The sequence below is a fragment of the Anoplopoma fimbria genome, chromosome 1 (assembly GCF_027596085.1).
Source record: "Anoplopoma fimbria isolate UVic2021 breed Golden Eagle Sablefish chromosome 1, Afim_UVic_2022, whole genome shotgun sequence".
Classification (NCBI taxonomy): Eukaryota; Metazoa; Chordata; class Actinopteri; order Perciformes; family Anoplopomatidae; genus Anoplopoma; species Anoplopoma fimbria.
The window spans coordinates 17,905,273-17,921,416 of NC_072449.1; the positions used below are offsets into that span (position 1 = coordinate 17,905,273).

The 16,144-nt window shown below is 38.3% G+C and overlaps 3 protein-coding genes across 3 annotated transcripts; all 3 read right to left on the reverse strand.

Annotated features, from left to right (window-relative positions):
• Positions 1–198: 198 nt before the first annotated feature.
• Positions 199–6,410, reverse strand: LOC129094266 (phosphorylase b kinase gamma catalytic chain, skeletal muscle/heart isoform-like). The gene is made up of 10 exons (XM_054602366.1): positions 6,356–6,410; positions 5,267–5,423; positions 4,170–4,348; positions 3,887–3,941; positions 3,724–3,789; positions 3,450–3,613; positions 1,889–1,979; positions 1,507–1,660; positions 1,219–1,344; positions 199–465 (listed from the first exon to the last, which is right to left on the reverse strand). Exons 2-10 carry the CDS (start codon positions 5,347–5,349, stop codon positions 199–201), a joined length of 1,185 nt encoding a protein of 394 aa, XP_054458341.1. The 5' UTR covers positions 5,350–5,423; positions 6,356–6,410.
• A 441-nt stretch (positions 6,411–6,851) lies between these two features.
• chchd2 (coiled-coil-helix-coiled-coil-helix domain containing 2) lies at positions 6,852–9,586 on the reverse strand. Its single transcript, XM_054601321.1, has 4 exons — positions 9,413–9,586; positions 8,205–8,463; positions 7,723–7,915; positions 6,852–7,245 (listed from the first exon to the last, which is right to left on the reverse strand). Exons 1-4 carry the CDS (start codon positions 9,460–9,462, stop codon positions 7,235–7,237), a joined length of 513 nt encoding a protein of 170 aa, XP_054457296.1. The 5' UTR covers positions 9,463–9,586; the 3' UTR covers positions 6,852–7,234.
• Positions 9,587–11,098: 1,512 nt separating this feature from the next.
• On the reverse strand, positions 11,099–14,981 carry im:7138535 (uncharacterized protein LOC797998 homolog). Its single transcript, XM_054601050.1, has 8 exons — positions 14,852–14,981; positions 14,606–14,712; positions 13,472–13,597; positions 13,061–13,320; positions 12,890–12,970; positions 12,679–12,795; positions 11,717–11,863; positions 11,099–11,615 (listed from the first exon to the last, which is right to left on the reverse strand). Exons 1-8 carry the CDS (start codon positions 14,893–14,895, stop codon positions 11,436–11,438), a joined length of 1,062 nt encoding a protein of 353 aa, XP_054457025.1. The 5' UTR covers positions 14,896–14,981; the 3' UTR covers positions 11,099–11,435.
• Positions 14,982–16,144: the final 1,163 nt, after the last annotated feature.

The following is a 16,144-nucleotide window of genomic DNA, read 5'->3' on the forward strand; positions in this document are numbered from 1 at the left end:
AAGCAAGTAAAGTGAATCCAACTATCAATCCAACAACACTGCCCGTTAAAATTCATGAGCAGAACAGGCTCTCCACATTTAAGACAAACTTAATTAACCTTGTCTCGTTGTAGTCGGTTATGTTTACCAGTTCATTTCCTTCAACAGCAGAGAAGAGTATCATTCCCATTATCATCTGTCTTGAGTAACAACTGCTCATTACCAGATGTGGTGGACCGGCTCGTCGGCCTCGGCAGCCATCGACAGCAGGATGGCCTTGGGAGTGTTCTCGAAAAGTGCTGCTCTGTTCTGGGTTTGTCCCTTCTTGACCCAGTGGCCGTAGATCTTGAATGCACACGCGTCGATGAGCTTGCGGATGGGCTTGACAGCGTACGGGTCACTCTTGATCACCTCCTTGGTGACGGGCTTGGCACGGCGGTAGTTGCAGTAGATTCGCATCGTGGCGAGAACAGTCATGCAAATGACCTGAAAGAGAGAAAATTGGAAAAGTTCATGTTAAATGTGGGGAAACAATGTTTTGGTACAAAACCCCATACCCACCCATCGTTTAGACCTCAGGTGTTTTCACTCATTGTGTTTGATTGATGTCTTTCTTACCCTCATATTAGTTTTGTTGGTAACCATTTTTAAACACACTATATGTTTGAGGGTTTATGTCTCTCTTTGTGGACAACAATTTGTTTTCTGTCATTTCAGTGCACGATTGAAATCCATTTTATTTTAAAATTGACTTGCGAAGACTTTAAACTTTTTTTATAATAAACTAAAATGATTAAATAAGACATTGGGACAGGTCCAATCAAGTGAGTAAATACATAATAATGATGTTTATACAGTAAATGAACCAATACATTGTAAAATAATCTTTGAAAGAAATTTAAAGTGAACTCTCTAAGTAAAAGTGACCCTAGGCCATTTTGGAATTGGACAGGTTGAGATCAAAGTGAACACTCCTTTACTTATATTTTAGTCCAATAATTGTGTGGTTTTACAGTTTGAAAGTTGTCCCTGCTGGTGTGTTTATGGACGCCATCTCTCAGAGATCATTACATTTTGTTTCCAGTCAAGCCAGAGAATCATGGCCTGACTGTTTAGTTTTGTCTTACGATCGTGGATATTATGAAATGGAAGGTGGAAACTAAACCTTAACATTTATGGTATAGGCTGTGTGTACGTGAATTCAATAAAACATTTTAGTAAAAAAATTTTTTGTCTCACCTTGAATCGCCTGTATGGACTGAACTGCCGTACTTCATTCACCACATACTGAGAAAAGAACGAGTGGTTGAGGACATCTGAAGCCGTGTATCGCTGCTTTGGGTCCACAACCAGCATCCGAGAGATCTGAGGAAACCGCACAAAGGGTTTTATTCAACCTCCTGTGATTGAAACCGTGTAGCTGCTACTTATAATCGTCATATGTGATATCAATACTTAGTCAAACACACAAAGTATTGTTACAAAATCAAACCAGCAGAAGTAGACATGAATAAAAAAAGAGCCTACCAAATCTTTAACGGTGTCTGAGCGGTCCTCCCACTCCGGAGACGAGAAGTCGTAGCTGCCCCCCAAGATCATACGCAGCATCATCATCTGTTTCCTGTGCCAGAAAGGCGGAGAGCCTGCGAGTAGCGTGTACATGATCACCCCTGAACTCCATCTGTGGGTATAAGCCAGGAGAAAATCAAGCTAACAAAGTGTGTACATTTAAAACATTATGTACCTTAAAAATCATCATGATAACCTGGAAAGTGTGCAAGACAAGTTATAAGATTAACATGAATTTCTATATTTGTTAATACTTTGTTGCTTATATGGTTTAGTTTATATATCCAACATTCTGATAACTTTCTGCTGTGTCGTGTGATTTTGGTCTCTGCTCACTCACATGTCCACAGCGGTACCGTATCCTTTGTGCCCTGCGTCCATGGAGCACTCGATGATCTCAGGAGCGAGGTAACCAGGAGTCCCACACACGTCTGCATCACAAGACACATCAGACTTATGAACTTTAAAACCACACATTGACAAAGCTTGAAAAATTGTTTTATCACTTCGGCTCTGGCAGAAAAAAAACCATATAAGGGTGTCATCGTGTTAAACAGACTGTAAAACATAGATTTTATGTTAATCTGATGGATATTGGTGGAAGGAGTACTTGAGTGTACAAAACAGTAAACTTTACTTCAATCTTCACATACATGACATTTGACCTCTGCATTTAACCCATCCCCAATAACACTTCCACATGCAGACAGGTGGAGCAGAGGAACAAACCGCCCACCTTGTGATTAAATGATGACCCACTCTAAACCCTGAGCAACAGCCTCCCCAAATCAGCTATACTAATACTGCAGTAGAAGTACTATGGAACTAGCTTTTGGAAACTACTTAAACAAAAGAACATTGATTCCTTCATTGAAGAGTATTTAAAGAAGCAGGCTAATGTAATTTCTCCTGACAGTAAACATCCTATGTGCCGTTATCAACACCAGAGATTACAAAGTGCTTTGCAAGGGGAAAAAAAAGGAAAAACAAGAACATTTGCAGTCAATTCCTCTCCAAAACAGTAATGCATTCAGAACTAGGAACTATCTTCACAAAATAGTTTTTCAGAGATCATCTTATGTGGGTGAAGCAAACCTTTGAGCATGAAAGCATAACTGTATGCTTTTCTGTATTTCCGATCCAAGCAAAAGGAGTTAAGCAAATTATTAAATCAAATTATGATTTAACTATATAACCCACTCAAATACAGTAAATTGATAACTTGTAATTACTTTCCACATCTTCAAGTGGCTTCTGTCTAAGTAGATCATCAATATGCATAACACTATTAACCTACATCTGAGAACATTTTGAAATTATCCACCACGGCTTGCTATCAGACGTTCATTTTATGTTTTGCATGGTTACTGTATATATGCTGAAATAGATCTACAGCCAAAGGTCTAAGGTGAGCATTGCCTATTTACCAACTAAATAAAATGGTCTGAGGATCCACAGTTCCATTAGACATTTGACTTGCCAGTTCCCACTGCTAATAATGATCTGATGCTCCCAGAGTCTTATTTGCAAAGGTCAGTGTACTCTGAGTGTCTGAGACTACAGCAAATAGATCTGAGTGTCCTGTTGCTTCTTAACCTTTTGTAAGAGCAGCTAAGAGAGACGGGAGCATGTTGTGCAACCAGACCCAGATTCTTAGTAGACCAGCAGCAGCTGCTGTAACGGCACTGTAGGTTGTAAACATAGTAACTTTAATAGACGGGCACACATATGTCTGCTGCTGAATATATACACAGGGGGAATTTCTGCTCTGAATATGTCGGTTTGGGCAATTTGGGTCACTTTTTCTTGACGTATACATGTCATTTTGAAATTTACCTTAAATGTATTCGGATAATGTAATAATGTTTTTTGGTTGGTTTCCATGTAAGCTTTTTTCTGACCTTTGAGCCTCTGCCCCGGCTGGTTTTGCACAGCGAAGCCAAAGTCAGTGAGTTTGATGTTCATCTGGTCGTCTAAGAGGATGTTCTCAGGCTTCAGGTCCCGGTGGACGATGTTCTGGTCGTGGAGAAACTGGACCACCTTCAGCAGAGCACGCATGATGTTCCTGAAACCAACAAACACCAAACTCTAAAGGTCTTTTAAGAATAACGACGATTCATCGCTTTTGTCTCAGTAAATTGTTAAATTAGTTAATGACTTAACACTCTCACTGACCGGGTTTCCTTCTCACTCAGAGTAACTTTCTCTGTGAGGTAGTCAAAAAGTTCCCCTCTCTTCATCCTGCAGGAAAGAAAACAAAACATTTGAACAGCTGCTTGCTTGAATTTTTCTGTTTAAAAACTCAGTCGTCTAAAACTTGACAAAATTTGACACTTACAGGTCAAAAACCAGGAAGAAGAAGGCATTGGACTCATAGCAGTCTTTGAGCTGTACTGGAGAGGAGAGAGACATGTGAGACACTCAGTATTTAATGAAGAAGGACAAAACTAGGTGAGGACAAAGGCCACAGCACTGACCACAACTGTCCTCAGTTAGTGAGACAAAGGCTAGACAAGCTCTTATGACTTTCTGAGACTATTAATGTAGATTCACGTTTAAATAAAGCTGCTGATGCTCACAGTTTCATTAAAAATCCTTCTGGGAGAAATGGATGAGCTTACTGATGTTGTCCTGTCCGCAGACTTTCTTCAGGATGTCGATCTCCTTCACCGTCGCTTCTCTGATCTCCTCGATCTCCTGCGGGGTCGTCTTGTCCGAGGGGGTGATGTCGATGATTTTCACCGCGTACTCCTGAGACGTCCTTTTGTTGATGCAGCGACGCACCACGCTGCTCACTCCCCTAAAGAAGAGAAAAAAACGCTGGTTATCTACAGATTTGTCGGGTTATTTATTTGTTCGGAGGGTTGTGTTTGTACAGATGGACTCAAAGACGTGTGAAGAAATTTGCCTGCTACTTTCTGTGATAACTGTTGGATGTTGTTCTCAAAATACTCAAGGTGTTTTTTACATGTTCATCCTTTATACTAATCTGATGTTACCTATTGAAGAGGAGCCTTATCTTGATGTGAGGAGCATAAAGTCAAAGACTGTAATCTCCTCTTTGGAATTTCTACTCTTGAAGTCCATTTCAAGGCTTCTAAACTGACTCTCCATCCCTTGTTTGTGTAGCTAGTTGAGCCATGTGAAGATTACTAGAGCAGCTGAACTCATTGTTCAAATCTAGTGACCTGCTGACCTGCATGTTGAGAGAGGAACCGAAATTACGCAATCTAACAGTGTGCCATTCCAGGGCAGCTCTCAACACTGAGCCTTTGTCCAGGACACGCTGGAGTTCATGAATGCAGCCCTTCCGAACACTATTTGTGTGTTATGTAACAGCACCACCGTCTGACAGATGGTGGTGAATGACGATGAGAGCGAAAGCTCTGGCACTGCAGACATTTCTCAGGGACTGCTGGGAAACTTCAAGGAAACAATTCAGCTCTTGTTTCCACGTCAGTGTCTCAATCAAATAAACAATACAAACAAGTTGAGCTGTGGTTCTGTTAGTAGAATATCATTTTAGAAGCTGGGAAAAGTTGTGAATTTTTATACCACAAATTAAAAAATATGTGCCAAAGAAAGTTTGGGGCCAGTTGTTGACAGTATTTTTGACCTGTGACCCCTTTAAAGGGTTACTGTAGTTGAACATGTTGGGGAGATATGCTCCTTCACTGCTCCTGCTGTTGTGGGCTTATTAAAGACTTTATATACACACCTTCCCAGAATCTCCTTGGTCTCGTACTTGGCGTAGAACTCTTGGGCTCCCACACAGTCAGGGACCTCCTCTTCTTTGGTCATGATGGCTGTGATGCCGGTTCACCACCAAGGCTGCAAAAGTGCTCTCCTCTCCTCTCACAGCTCACAACAGGTCGCTAACAGAAACAGTCTGTATTTGTATTAACACAGCACTGAACGAAACACATAATTAAAAGTACTCATCGAGCATCAGGAGGAGGCCTATATTGTTATATCAATTGATTGGATTTTTTTTTCAGCAATATGTTACGCAGAAATGTGAAACATTTGCTGGTTGCAGCTTCTCAAATGTAAGGATTTGTTGCTCTTCTCATAATTATACTTATGTAAATGTAATATTTATAGGTTTCGGACTGTCTATTTGGCCTTTGAGGAATTATGGACTTTTTTGATAATAAATGGCCAGTAATCACTCATGAAAATAATCACTAATCGCAGATTAACTGCAACAATACATCACATTTTACAAACGGAATATAGTTTGTAACATCTTAATCTGCAAAGCAACGAGTCCATATAAACTATAAACACATTTAATGTCGTCGAAATTAATTCCCCTCTGCGGGGCAGTGTTGTATCACATTGAGATACATATAGATACGTGACTGAGGAGCAACTTGTCTTTCCTGCAGTCTAATGGATAATGACTTATTTAATGCACATTTCACTCTTTTCTTAAAATGAAAGGTTTATAAGAGTTTCAAAATGTATAATGAGTTAACAATGTTACCTGTATCAGATAGACGCCTTCATTGGTATGGTTTAAAACGACCTTCTCCAGTTTTTTGTTTTTTTTGTAATGTTACAGTTAAATGTTTAAACTCTGTCTGACTAGAGTGTAACAGCATAACCTTATAAACCAATGAACTGTCTTGGATTAAGACTTAATGTCATTACCGACATATCACGGGGTGTAAACTCATCCAGCAATGTGCCACAGTGTGTGAACTAAATCTCCCCTCTCGTCCTCTGTCACCGTTTGACCTTTTGCCGGCTCCAGTAATAAATAACACATTAAAGAAGAAGTCAAACCGGCTCTCTCACTCACCTCGTCGGTTAGTCCCTGTTATTAAAGTGATGCATCATAAAACACTCGGTCTGTTCATTCAGCCTCAGAAGACGGACAAAGAGCTCCGGTCAAACGTCGGTGCTGTCGCTGCCATTGCAAAAAAAAAAAAAAAAAAAAAAAAAAAAGGGACGAGCTTTAATGTCAGATGCCCAAAATAAAAAGATGCTTCCGCAGCAGCAAACTCTGCACCCGCGTCCTCACTAATAACCAGATCCGTGAAATAACACCCTGTAGCTGGTGCCCTCTCCATGAGACACTTAGAGAGAGGGTTGTCCTACATATCACCACAGTACTCTACATGCAACGTTCAAGTCGTGGATATGCATTCATAACTGGAGTGACATGACAGGTGCTTGGGCCCCCTGTGGCATCTAATTAAAGAGAGTAGATGTAAAAATAGAAAGGTTTCTTAGAAAGGCCAGTGTATTAAATGAACAGGCAGTGAAATAAATCAGAACACCTCACAATGTTTTTGTTTTTTTTATGATTCAAGTGCTTTATTATTTTGGAATCTAAAAACATGCTGAACACAAACTGCAGACATCGCTAATCCAGAGGATGGAAATAAATGCAGTCAATTTAAATTAAAAAGCAGACGCTAATGAAAATCACTGATGACAACAACCGAAATCAACACGCAGCAAAATATATAAACAGTATTTATACGACTATTGTTACAAAATCTGCAGCACTGTCCTGAGAATGAACACAATGATGCCTTCTAATGATAATCAGCTGTCAAAATAAAGCATGTTTATTGATCTTCTTGTAGGTTAAAACACTCTTAGTATTGGTCGAGCCTGGTTGCTCATTACAGTTTGTGTGTGCGCTCTTCAATCTCAGGTTTTTGTCTCAGTCTCATGATAGACCTGTGGAGAAAAGAAAAGTTTAAGTCAACAAGTTTTCCTACTTCTAATCATTTTGAATAATTCATAATCCTATAGTACAAGAAAAAAAAGCTAGTTATATAATGCATTCAGAAAGCCTTTAAACCTACGCCTCCTGATGGCCACACTGTGTATTGCAACAAATTACATAAGACCCAAGACGACATAATTTGGCTGTGACGTCTGAATGACCAAGTGCTCATGCAAAGCCTCCTTATTTGGCAGAGTGTAAAAGTGTGTAAAAAGTAGAGCAACCAAAAAGACAGCAGAGATAATTGGCCAAATCGGCTAAAATACAAAAGTATATAGAAATACAAAAGAGTCTTTCAAAACATTGAAATAAAAATTACAACTTATATTAGTGGTAAAAGACTGAACTGTTTTACTGCCATAACCACTTACCAACAAGCTATGAATCCATTTGTAATCTAATGTCATACCACTCCTCTTTTTACTCACCATTAGAGAACTTGCACTGTTTCAGCACCTCACTGAAGCCCTCACAGAGCTTGAGGTCGGCCTGGTTTTGGGCACACTCGATGAACTGTTTGAGCTCATAGGAGCAGCTCTGCTGCTGTTGAGGGGGCTGCTGCTGGTACATGGACTGTGGCTGCTGCTGGTACATGGACTGTGGCTGCTGCTGGTACGGCTCCTGAAAGACATGAGGCAGATGTACATTAATACCTTCTGTGGATATACCCAGGTAAAGGTCATATTTTGATTATGTTCATGGTTCACAGTAATCCATAATCCCCAATAACCAGACTTAAATTGGTAGCCTACCAGTGAACGTCTTTTGGTAGGGATCACTACTTTGCCTCCTCCTCCTCCAACCAACATGACACCTGTTTTTTGTTGTTACTGCTACCTACCTCCCAGACATACTAATCTGCCCTGAGGCTAATTCGGTCTCATGACCTGCTAAACCACAGTTTATTTACCTGGTATGTGACGTCAGGCTTGGCAGGCTCTGAGTTTCCTCCACCGAAGCCTCCAGTCATGGCATGGCCGATGGTGTGTCCTACCGCGGAGCCCACTGCCACTCCAGCCGCCGTGGTCGCCATTTGGGCAAACATACCAGGCTGCCTGGGTGCTGCAGCGGGAGCACCCACAGCAGATGGAGGAGCATGCATTGGAGCCGGGGCATAGGAGGGAGGTGGTGCGGCCCTGGCCATAGGTGGCGGTGATGGTGGGGCCCGGCTGTGAAGAGAAAGTAATTTGAAATACACGACCCAAACACGATCAACAACTGGCACAACCTGTAAGTGCTGGATTCAAATCAATTTGAATTAGTTTGCCAAAAACATCAACCATTGAGAAAAGTTGACTGCACACTTTCTGGCTTTATAATCTCACCAGGGCAAAACATTAACAATGGCCTAAAAATGATATAATTATATGAAAAGAGAACATCTATGCACCAGATGACTAACGTTTAAGTGTGCAATAGAGGGATACAAATAAGTAGTAAATATCAGTGCTGTAACAAGTCAGTGTGAACACTGTAGCTGACTAGATTATGGTGTCACTTGAGGTCATTTTCTCTGGACTGTTTGGCATTAGAGCAAACCATACATTTTAAAAGGATTGTCTTAGCATCTAGAGGCCAAAGCTTTGATACAATACTATATCCAAACATGTGAGCAAATTAATAAAAATAAAATAAATCACACAATTTCTTATTTGGTTAGTATGAGTGATGGGGATTTAGTGACAATCATTTAAAAGGTATTAGCTGTTGATGTAACTCAGTCAGTCCCCACAAAGACGAGGACAATTTTAAAGGTTTATAAGGATTTTACTAAAAAAAAAAAATCCCTTACGACATCAATCTCTGAGCTCGATGTGTCACATAACAGGCAACACTGAAACACCATGATGTAGATCACACATAGTAACCTTCATCATTTAGTCAATGACGTCTGAGCGATCATCAGTTTTCTGGTACAAAATGAAGACATTTAGATGTTCAAACATAATCATTCTGAGTTAGTTATAGCTCCTGATCTAATAGATTATGTTTTCCAAGTGACACTAGCCAACATGTGAAACGGTGACGGTGACGCCAGCCGGCTGAAGCTGTTAGCAGCTACATTAGCCTCCACACAATCCTAAATAAAGTGTTTTAACCACGTGTATCAAACGTTACCTGGCTGGAGGGGCCATCCTGGATGTCCGGCTTCTGCTTCCTCTTGGCATTTTATTTACTCTTGGTGATATTTGTGAGAGTGCTGGCTGATTAAAAGCGGACGCAGAATGCGGGCTACCTGATGTCGACCTTTAGATAGTCCGGAACTTTCTGTGTTACATCATTTGTCTCTCGGTTAACTTCCGGTGTTGTGTCGAACACGGTTCCGCCCCCAACCGAACACTAACCACCGAGGGGGCACTGTCCGACCGGGGAACAGACTTCGACACAACACCTGTATGATGGAAACGATAGGGATGATTTCATCAGTGTCACTTTAGTATTGGGGTGTGTATTGTGTCACTTATTGATTGAACTCCCTTAATCTACCTACTGTTTTACTGGTGTGCTCACCTTCTAATTTTTTATTTATTTATTTAATGGTTATAAAATATTTTTAAGAAAGTTAAACCGTAGGCTTCTTATCATATTCAATTAATTAATTTAATTACATTTTGACGAGTGTATGATGGAAACAATAGGGATGATTTCATCAGTGTCAGTTTAGTATTGGGGTGTGTATTGTGTCCCTTATTGATTGAACTCCCTTAATCTACCTAACCTAACCAACATTTTCTTAGTTATATATTCAATATATATTTAAATAAAAAAAATGTTTTTACTGGTGTGCTCACCTTCTAATTTATTTAATGGTTATAAAATATTTTTAAGAAAGTTAAACTGTAGGCTTCTTATCATATTGAATTAATAGTTATACTATTACTATTTTTTAGTTATTGTGGATTTTTTATTTTTCTTACTTACTTACTTATTTAAAATGCTTGTTTGTTTTTTCTACTATGTACCTTGTTTGCACTATATCTATATGCTGCTGTAATCCTGTAAATGTCCCCGCTGCGGGACTAATAAAGGATTATCTTATTTTATCTTATCTAATTAATTTAATTACATTCTGACGAGTGTTGTAAAGTAGATCCTTATTTATGCAAATTATATTGAGTATTACATGTTTTTAAAAAGATGTAGCTCAGACTGTGCTTCAGATGCCTCCTTTAAACTTTGTATCATTCATTGCAAGCATGCCTTGGGTGATTTAATCACTTAATTATCATTTTAGGAGGTTGACTGGTTTTATACATAATTCTTGCCCAAATTGCTGCAACAGTTTTTCAGCATTCCCATAACATATTAAAACAAAATATTATTTCAGTTTGTCTATTGGGGCTAAGCTGCGGGGCACAGGTGGCCAACTTCAAGACGCTGAGATAAAAACAAAAATCATACAGGAGGATGTGCATGTGTCCTATGTGGGCGAATTGAGCAGCAACACTCTGCTTCCAACTCATAATGATGTTCCACGTTCTTAAACTGCAATGTACCCAAGTCTGTAGGACAGATGTACTTCAATTTAAATTGATCCACTAAGAGGAGGCACCAAAATATGAGCCTCAGTTAGTTCCCCAATTTCCTGTAAAAAAAATTCTGGAGGAAGATTCAGCTAAACAAACCTAAATAGAGCTAAATATAGCTAAACCAATGAGTTTCTCTGTTGTCTTCCAAAAACAGTCAATATAATTTACATCAATATAATGTTTTCTTGCTAGAAACGAGCTACGGCTTACATATTAAATGGTAATCAAACAGTTGTTGCTAGGGTGTCTCAAGCATAACAGCATTACCAACATAATAAGACATTTCTTTGTTTATTAGGTTTATTCTTTAGCAAACAAACCTACATATAAATGTGCAAAGCCAACACATAAAAAAAAATGTAATCAAACATTATTTTTATCAACAAAAATATCTGGTAATATGCCAGTGCATTATAGCAATGAGAAGCTATTTTATAAAAGTACACGGTCAGGTATGTATCTGTACTATAACTAAGAATTTTGCACACATTTTCAAATATAAAATCATATCATATGTAGCATTCAACAGCCAAATTTCATTTCATAACAGGGATTTGAATAAAGAAAAATGATCACTTATTTCTCAAATTAAGCTGTAAGAGAGAGACATGTTACTCGTTATTCCCTTTCTTCTTTTTATCAGAAAATTTACGTCTTTGCTGATGTCCACCTCCACGTCCACCTCCACGTCCTCGTCCGCCTCCTTGTGCTCTTCGATCTGACCACGATGGCATAGGAGGCTCAATTTCTCCTGGTCGTCCTCCTCTGTCTGGTACGCTGCCCATCAACGCCTAGTGAGACCAAAGAAGGATTAGAGGCCATCTGTATTCTGACTTTAAGAGGTCTTCATTCAGAATCACAGTAAACAGTTTATATCAGTTTACAGTTGTACCTTGTAGACCGCCGTACTTGTTCCAGCCTTGATTGGCCCAAGGAGGAACTGATCCTCTCTGGCGGCGATCAGAAGAGACAAGGAGACTCGGGATGAGCCGAAGAGCGATGAAAGAGGAGGCACTGTGGCCAGAGCTTCACTGCGCTCCTGTAAATAAAAAACAGATTGAACTGGGCTGTTTGTTGTAATCATTACACACAGTGATGCTCCTGTTTAGATACATTTCAACAAGAGCTGAAATGATTAGAGGATTAGTCAACTTGCTGCTGACAGATAGGTAGTCAGCAGCAATTTTAATAATAGATTCTCTCTATGTAACACAATGGTGGTCGGTCTGGCGCTTTGATCTGAAAAAAATGATTTAAAAAAAAAAACTATAACTACATAAAATGTATTCAAATTTACTGAGCAGATTATTGTGACATTTTGTGATGAAGACTGATGACTTTGGTGATCCTGCTGGCTTTCACTATATTTCCACCATGAGGATTTGTGGTTTTGAGTGAAATGTCTGAGTAACTTTTGGATGGATTGTCATTTAATTATTTACAGACATTCATGTTCCCCTCATGATGAATTGTAAAACTTTTGGTGATCCCTTAACTTTTCATCTAGCGCCACCATCAGGTCAAGTTGTCCAGTACTTTGGTTCATGATTTAATATCTGCAAAGCTAATGGCCTTCCCTCAGACTCAGCTGTACTTTGTGTTTGGTGCTAATTAGCAAACGTTAGCATGCTAACACGCTTAACTAAGATGGTGAACATTGTAAACATTATACCTGATTAACTTTGTGAACTTTGGAATTTTGCTATTTAAAAAAGAAATCTTTAGACAAAACAGATTGATGAATCGTGAGGGCAGACAACTCTGAATACAACCAAACAACAAATGTTCCACTTTGGTATGACTGCTATTAAAGTGTGTTAGTTCTAAGCAGATGAAGAGATGTAAGATTCATACCGTTTGTTTTTCTCCCCATGCGAACGATTTAAGAGTAACCTGAAAGCGTTTGATCATCATTTGTCGCCGACAGTGATAGTCCTCCAACAGAACTTGATTGATCTTTTGAACTTGCACCTTAGAATCAGAAAGAGGATAAAAAAAAAAAAAAGGTTAAACAATGCTCATGTTACATATGATGTTTAATGTTCTTGTAACCCTGGTAACTTACCCACTGCTCTAAGCTGAGGCTTTTGTTAAGAAGCGAGTTAGCCATGTCTCCAGACGGTAGACGAGCAAGCCTTGACTCCACCTGCAATAAAACATTTAAAAAAAAAACATGCAGTGCTTCTCAGTTTGTAGTCATGACTACACATCTCACTCTCTCATACATCAAACTCACCTCACTCAACACATCTGTAAATTGCAAGGAGGCATCCATGTCAAGGGCGTGCAGCAGTAATATCCACTCTGCCTGCATCTCTGCCTTCCTTCTCTCTTTGTGATCGTCATCTTCATATTCCTGACACATCTCAGTGACTTCATCGCTGTGATCTTTGACTCGCTGCTCTTTTTCAGACTCTTCTCCTGTTGTTTTCTCCTCAGGATGCAATTCCTTATGCTTCATTATTTGAGCCGCTTGCAACTCTGATACAAGGAACTCTAAAGGATTGAAAAGTAAGTTTCAGAAGATGCACCCTCCATTTAAAAATGTTGGCAGGAAATACACAAATCCATGGGAACTATAATCATCCGTTATAACTTAAACACACAACTCTAAAACATAACTCACAAGACTCCTTTTATTTCTCACCAGTGACTTTGTTGAGGATGGACGGCCCCAGCACCTCTGATGTCAACGCAGTGAGGGGAGACGACATATTTGACAGTAAAGTTCTCAACTCTCCCACCAGGAAGACATCACCTGTCCTGCTTGAGTCTAAAAAATAGAAAAAGGAATTGTTATTTATACAGCACATTATAACAAGCACTTTATATTGAGATGATTGCAGCAACAAGTTACAAGTACAGAAGAATGCCATTAACAAAATACAACAGCCATTCTGTACAGTATAGTATAATTATTATTATAGTATAATATAGTAGAAAGCACCCAGCGCTTTTGTTCATGCGTTAAACCATAATTTGTAATCTGCATCTTCCTTTATTCTACATGTATATACTGTATATTTTTTCTATTAGCAGTGGATTGATATATCGGCCAACATTACCCTATTGCAGATCGTTTGGTATCGATGTAAAGTACATATTGGTCAATAAGCAAAAATAAAATACAGAAATGCCAAATACATGTTTGAGGTAGTTTCGAAAAGCGTCATTGTTTGTCCACAAGGACTCACCGACAAGTTTATTTGTAAACTATAAAATGCCCCAATTAGTATATATTGGGTACACAAATTAGGCATCCTTTTAAAAACAGTATGTTATGTTTTCCTGTAAAACAGCAACAACAACAAAAAAATATATAGATATATAATAATCAGAATTTTTTACTTTTACTAATATTGCGATCGGTATCGGCCTGAAAAAAATATATAATTGGTCAAGCTGTAAGATTTCTTAATTTACTATGAACGCATGGGAAAAAACATATATTATAACATATATATTAAATATTTATTTATTTATCTTTTTACACTGAGCATCTTTGACACACATAAACTTCCTTAAGGACGAATAAAGATCTATCTTATTCTATCTTAACAATAGAAGAAAAAAATACAAAAGCTATTACCCCTCCCAAAGAGGAGAACCATAAAAACAAATGGGACAAAGTTGTTAAAGATCTCAGCTCATCGTCAGGCAGTTTATTTAAAAACCAACCAGATGTGGATTGTTATTCTGCTCAGTTAGAAGAATCACCACCTGATGAATGAACTGCAGTTTACTGCATCAAACAGCTCAGAGGATATATTATAGTGAACACCTTGCAGCTCCGGACAGAGAGTGGTCATCTCTGCAGACAGCCAGGTGAGCAGCGGACAGGGGAGCTCATCACAACCACAGCGAGCGAGGCAGGAGCCGCGCGGGTACCTGAGCAGGAAGTAAAGACGACAGGGTGAAATGGTCTGATTATAGTGCCCCAAACATTAGTTTTAATGTGTTTGCTATGACAGATGAAGGTAGGCAGGTGACTATGCAGCAAACAATGAAGCAGTTCAGCGTCACTCACCCTAAAGCTTTAAGAGCTGAAACTGTCCCTTTGCTCCTCTCCATTGTCACTATGATTGTAAACAAGTCGTATAAGCCTGTTACAGTAAGTCAGTTCCTCCCCAACTCATGAAAGTTCAAGCGTGTTTATAAACTGCGCTTCCTCTTTATACAGTGTTTAATGAAAGGTCACATATCGCCTCCCGCTGGCCGGAGTATGAGGTGCTTCTATAATAATTCATTGAAAAAACACAAAACGTATGCAACAACGAGCTATAAAATAAATACAAGTAAAAAAAAAAGCAAAAACAATTTGAACTAAATTGGCAAATTATTCGCAAAGAATTGTTGAATAAGGTAAAACGACTCATTGAAATCAATTCGCAAATAACAAACAAAAAGATATGTATAAAAATAATAAGATTGCAATAAATAATAATAAAATAATAATAATTATAATAATAACAATAAATAATAATAATAATAATAATTGCAATAATTATAATAATAATAATAATAATAATAATTATAATAATAATAAAATCAATATTACTCATAATAATCACAATCATTATAATATTTATATTAATAATCATCATCATAATACACTATATTTATACATCCATCTTCCGTAACAGCACTCTTTAAAACAAGGTTCGAAAGTGCTTTCAAATAATACAATTAAAATTGAATAAACATAAAAACAATAAAAAACGATGACGAATGCTGGAAATATTTAAACTGTCACTGATACTGCACGAAAGATATTTTTTATAAAAAGTTTTACCATTATTTCATCAGTGATGTATTTACATTTGTGTCCACCAGGAGCCACTAAAGGTCTGTGATGGGCAGGAGTATATTAACTAACAACTTATGATAAAATAACACATTTACTCAAGTACTGCAGTGCAATCTTAAGGTACTTGTGCTATATGTGTATTTCCATTTAATGCTACTTAATACTTCTAAGCCACCACATTTCAGAGGAAATATTGTAATTTTTACTTCACTACATTTATTTCAGAGCTTAAGTTCAAACTTATAGGACACGACGAAGCACTGAAACAGTTATTGCTCCACCTCAACCAACATTTAAACGCTGTTAACATGTTAATGCTACAGTGAAAATATTCTCCAATACATCAGGAGCCATCCTGCATAATGGTGTTTTTTTGATTTTGATATATTATTAAAATATACTGTGTTACTGTTCTTTGTGTTTAGATAAAATTCAACCACTGCTCGCTGTAAATTAATCTTATGGATGTATGAAATGAGTAGTAGCCATACACAAACCCTACTTTGTTTATTT

Bases quoted from the DNA above. Each gene is read 5' to 3' on its own strand.
- LOC129094266 (XM_054602366.1), bottom strand. From the start codon at position 5,349: ATGACCAAAGAAGAGGAGGTCCCTGACTGTGTGGGAGCCCAAGAGTTC. The intron at 3,942-4,169 runs GTAAGCTCATCC...TCTCCTCTCCAG, and splicing joins CTGCGGACAGGACAACATCA to TACAGCTCAAAGACTGCTAT. The intron at 1,345-1,506 runs GTAGGCTCTTTT...CGGTTTCCTCAG, and splicing joins CAGACACCGTTAAAGATTTG to ATCTCTCGGATGCTGGTTGT.
- chchd2 (XM_054601321.1), bottom strand. From the start codon at position 9,462: ATGCCAAGAGGAAGCAGAAGCCGGACATCCAGGATGGCCCCTCCAGCC. The intron at 8,464-9,412 runs GTAACGTTTGAT...TTCTCTTCACAG, and splicing joins AGGATGGCCCCTCCAGCCAG to CCGGGCCCCACCATCACCGC. The intron at 7,916-8,204 runs GTAAATAAACTG...CATGTCTTTCAG, and splicing joins AGCCTGACGTCACATACCAG to GAGCCGTACCAGCAGCAGCC.
- im:7138535 (XM_054601050.1), bottom strand. From the start codon at position 14,895: ATGGAGAGGAGCAAAGGGACAGTTTCAGCTCTTAAAGCTTTAGG. The intron at 13,598-14,605 runs GTGTTCACTATA...TCTATTTTTTAG, and splicing joins TCTCTGTCCGGAGCTGCAAG to ACTCAAGCAGGACAGGTGAT. The intron at 11,616-11,716 runs GTACAACTGTAA...TGGTCTCACTAG, and splicing joins CAAGTACGGCGGTCTACAAG to GCGTTGATGGGCAGCGTACC.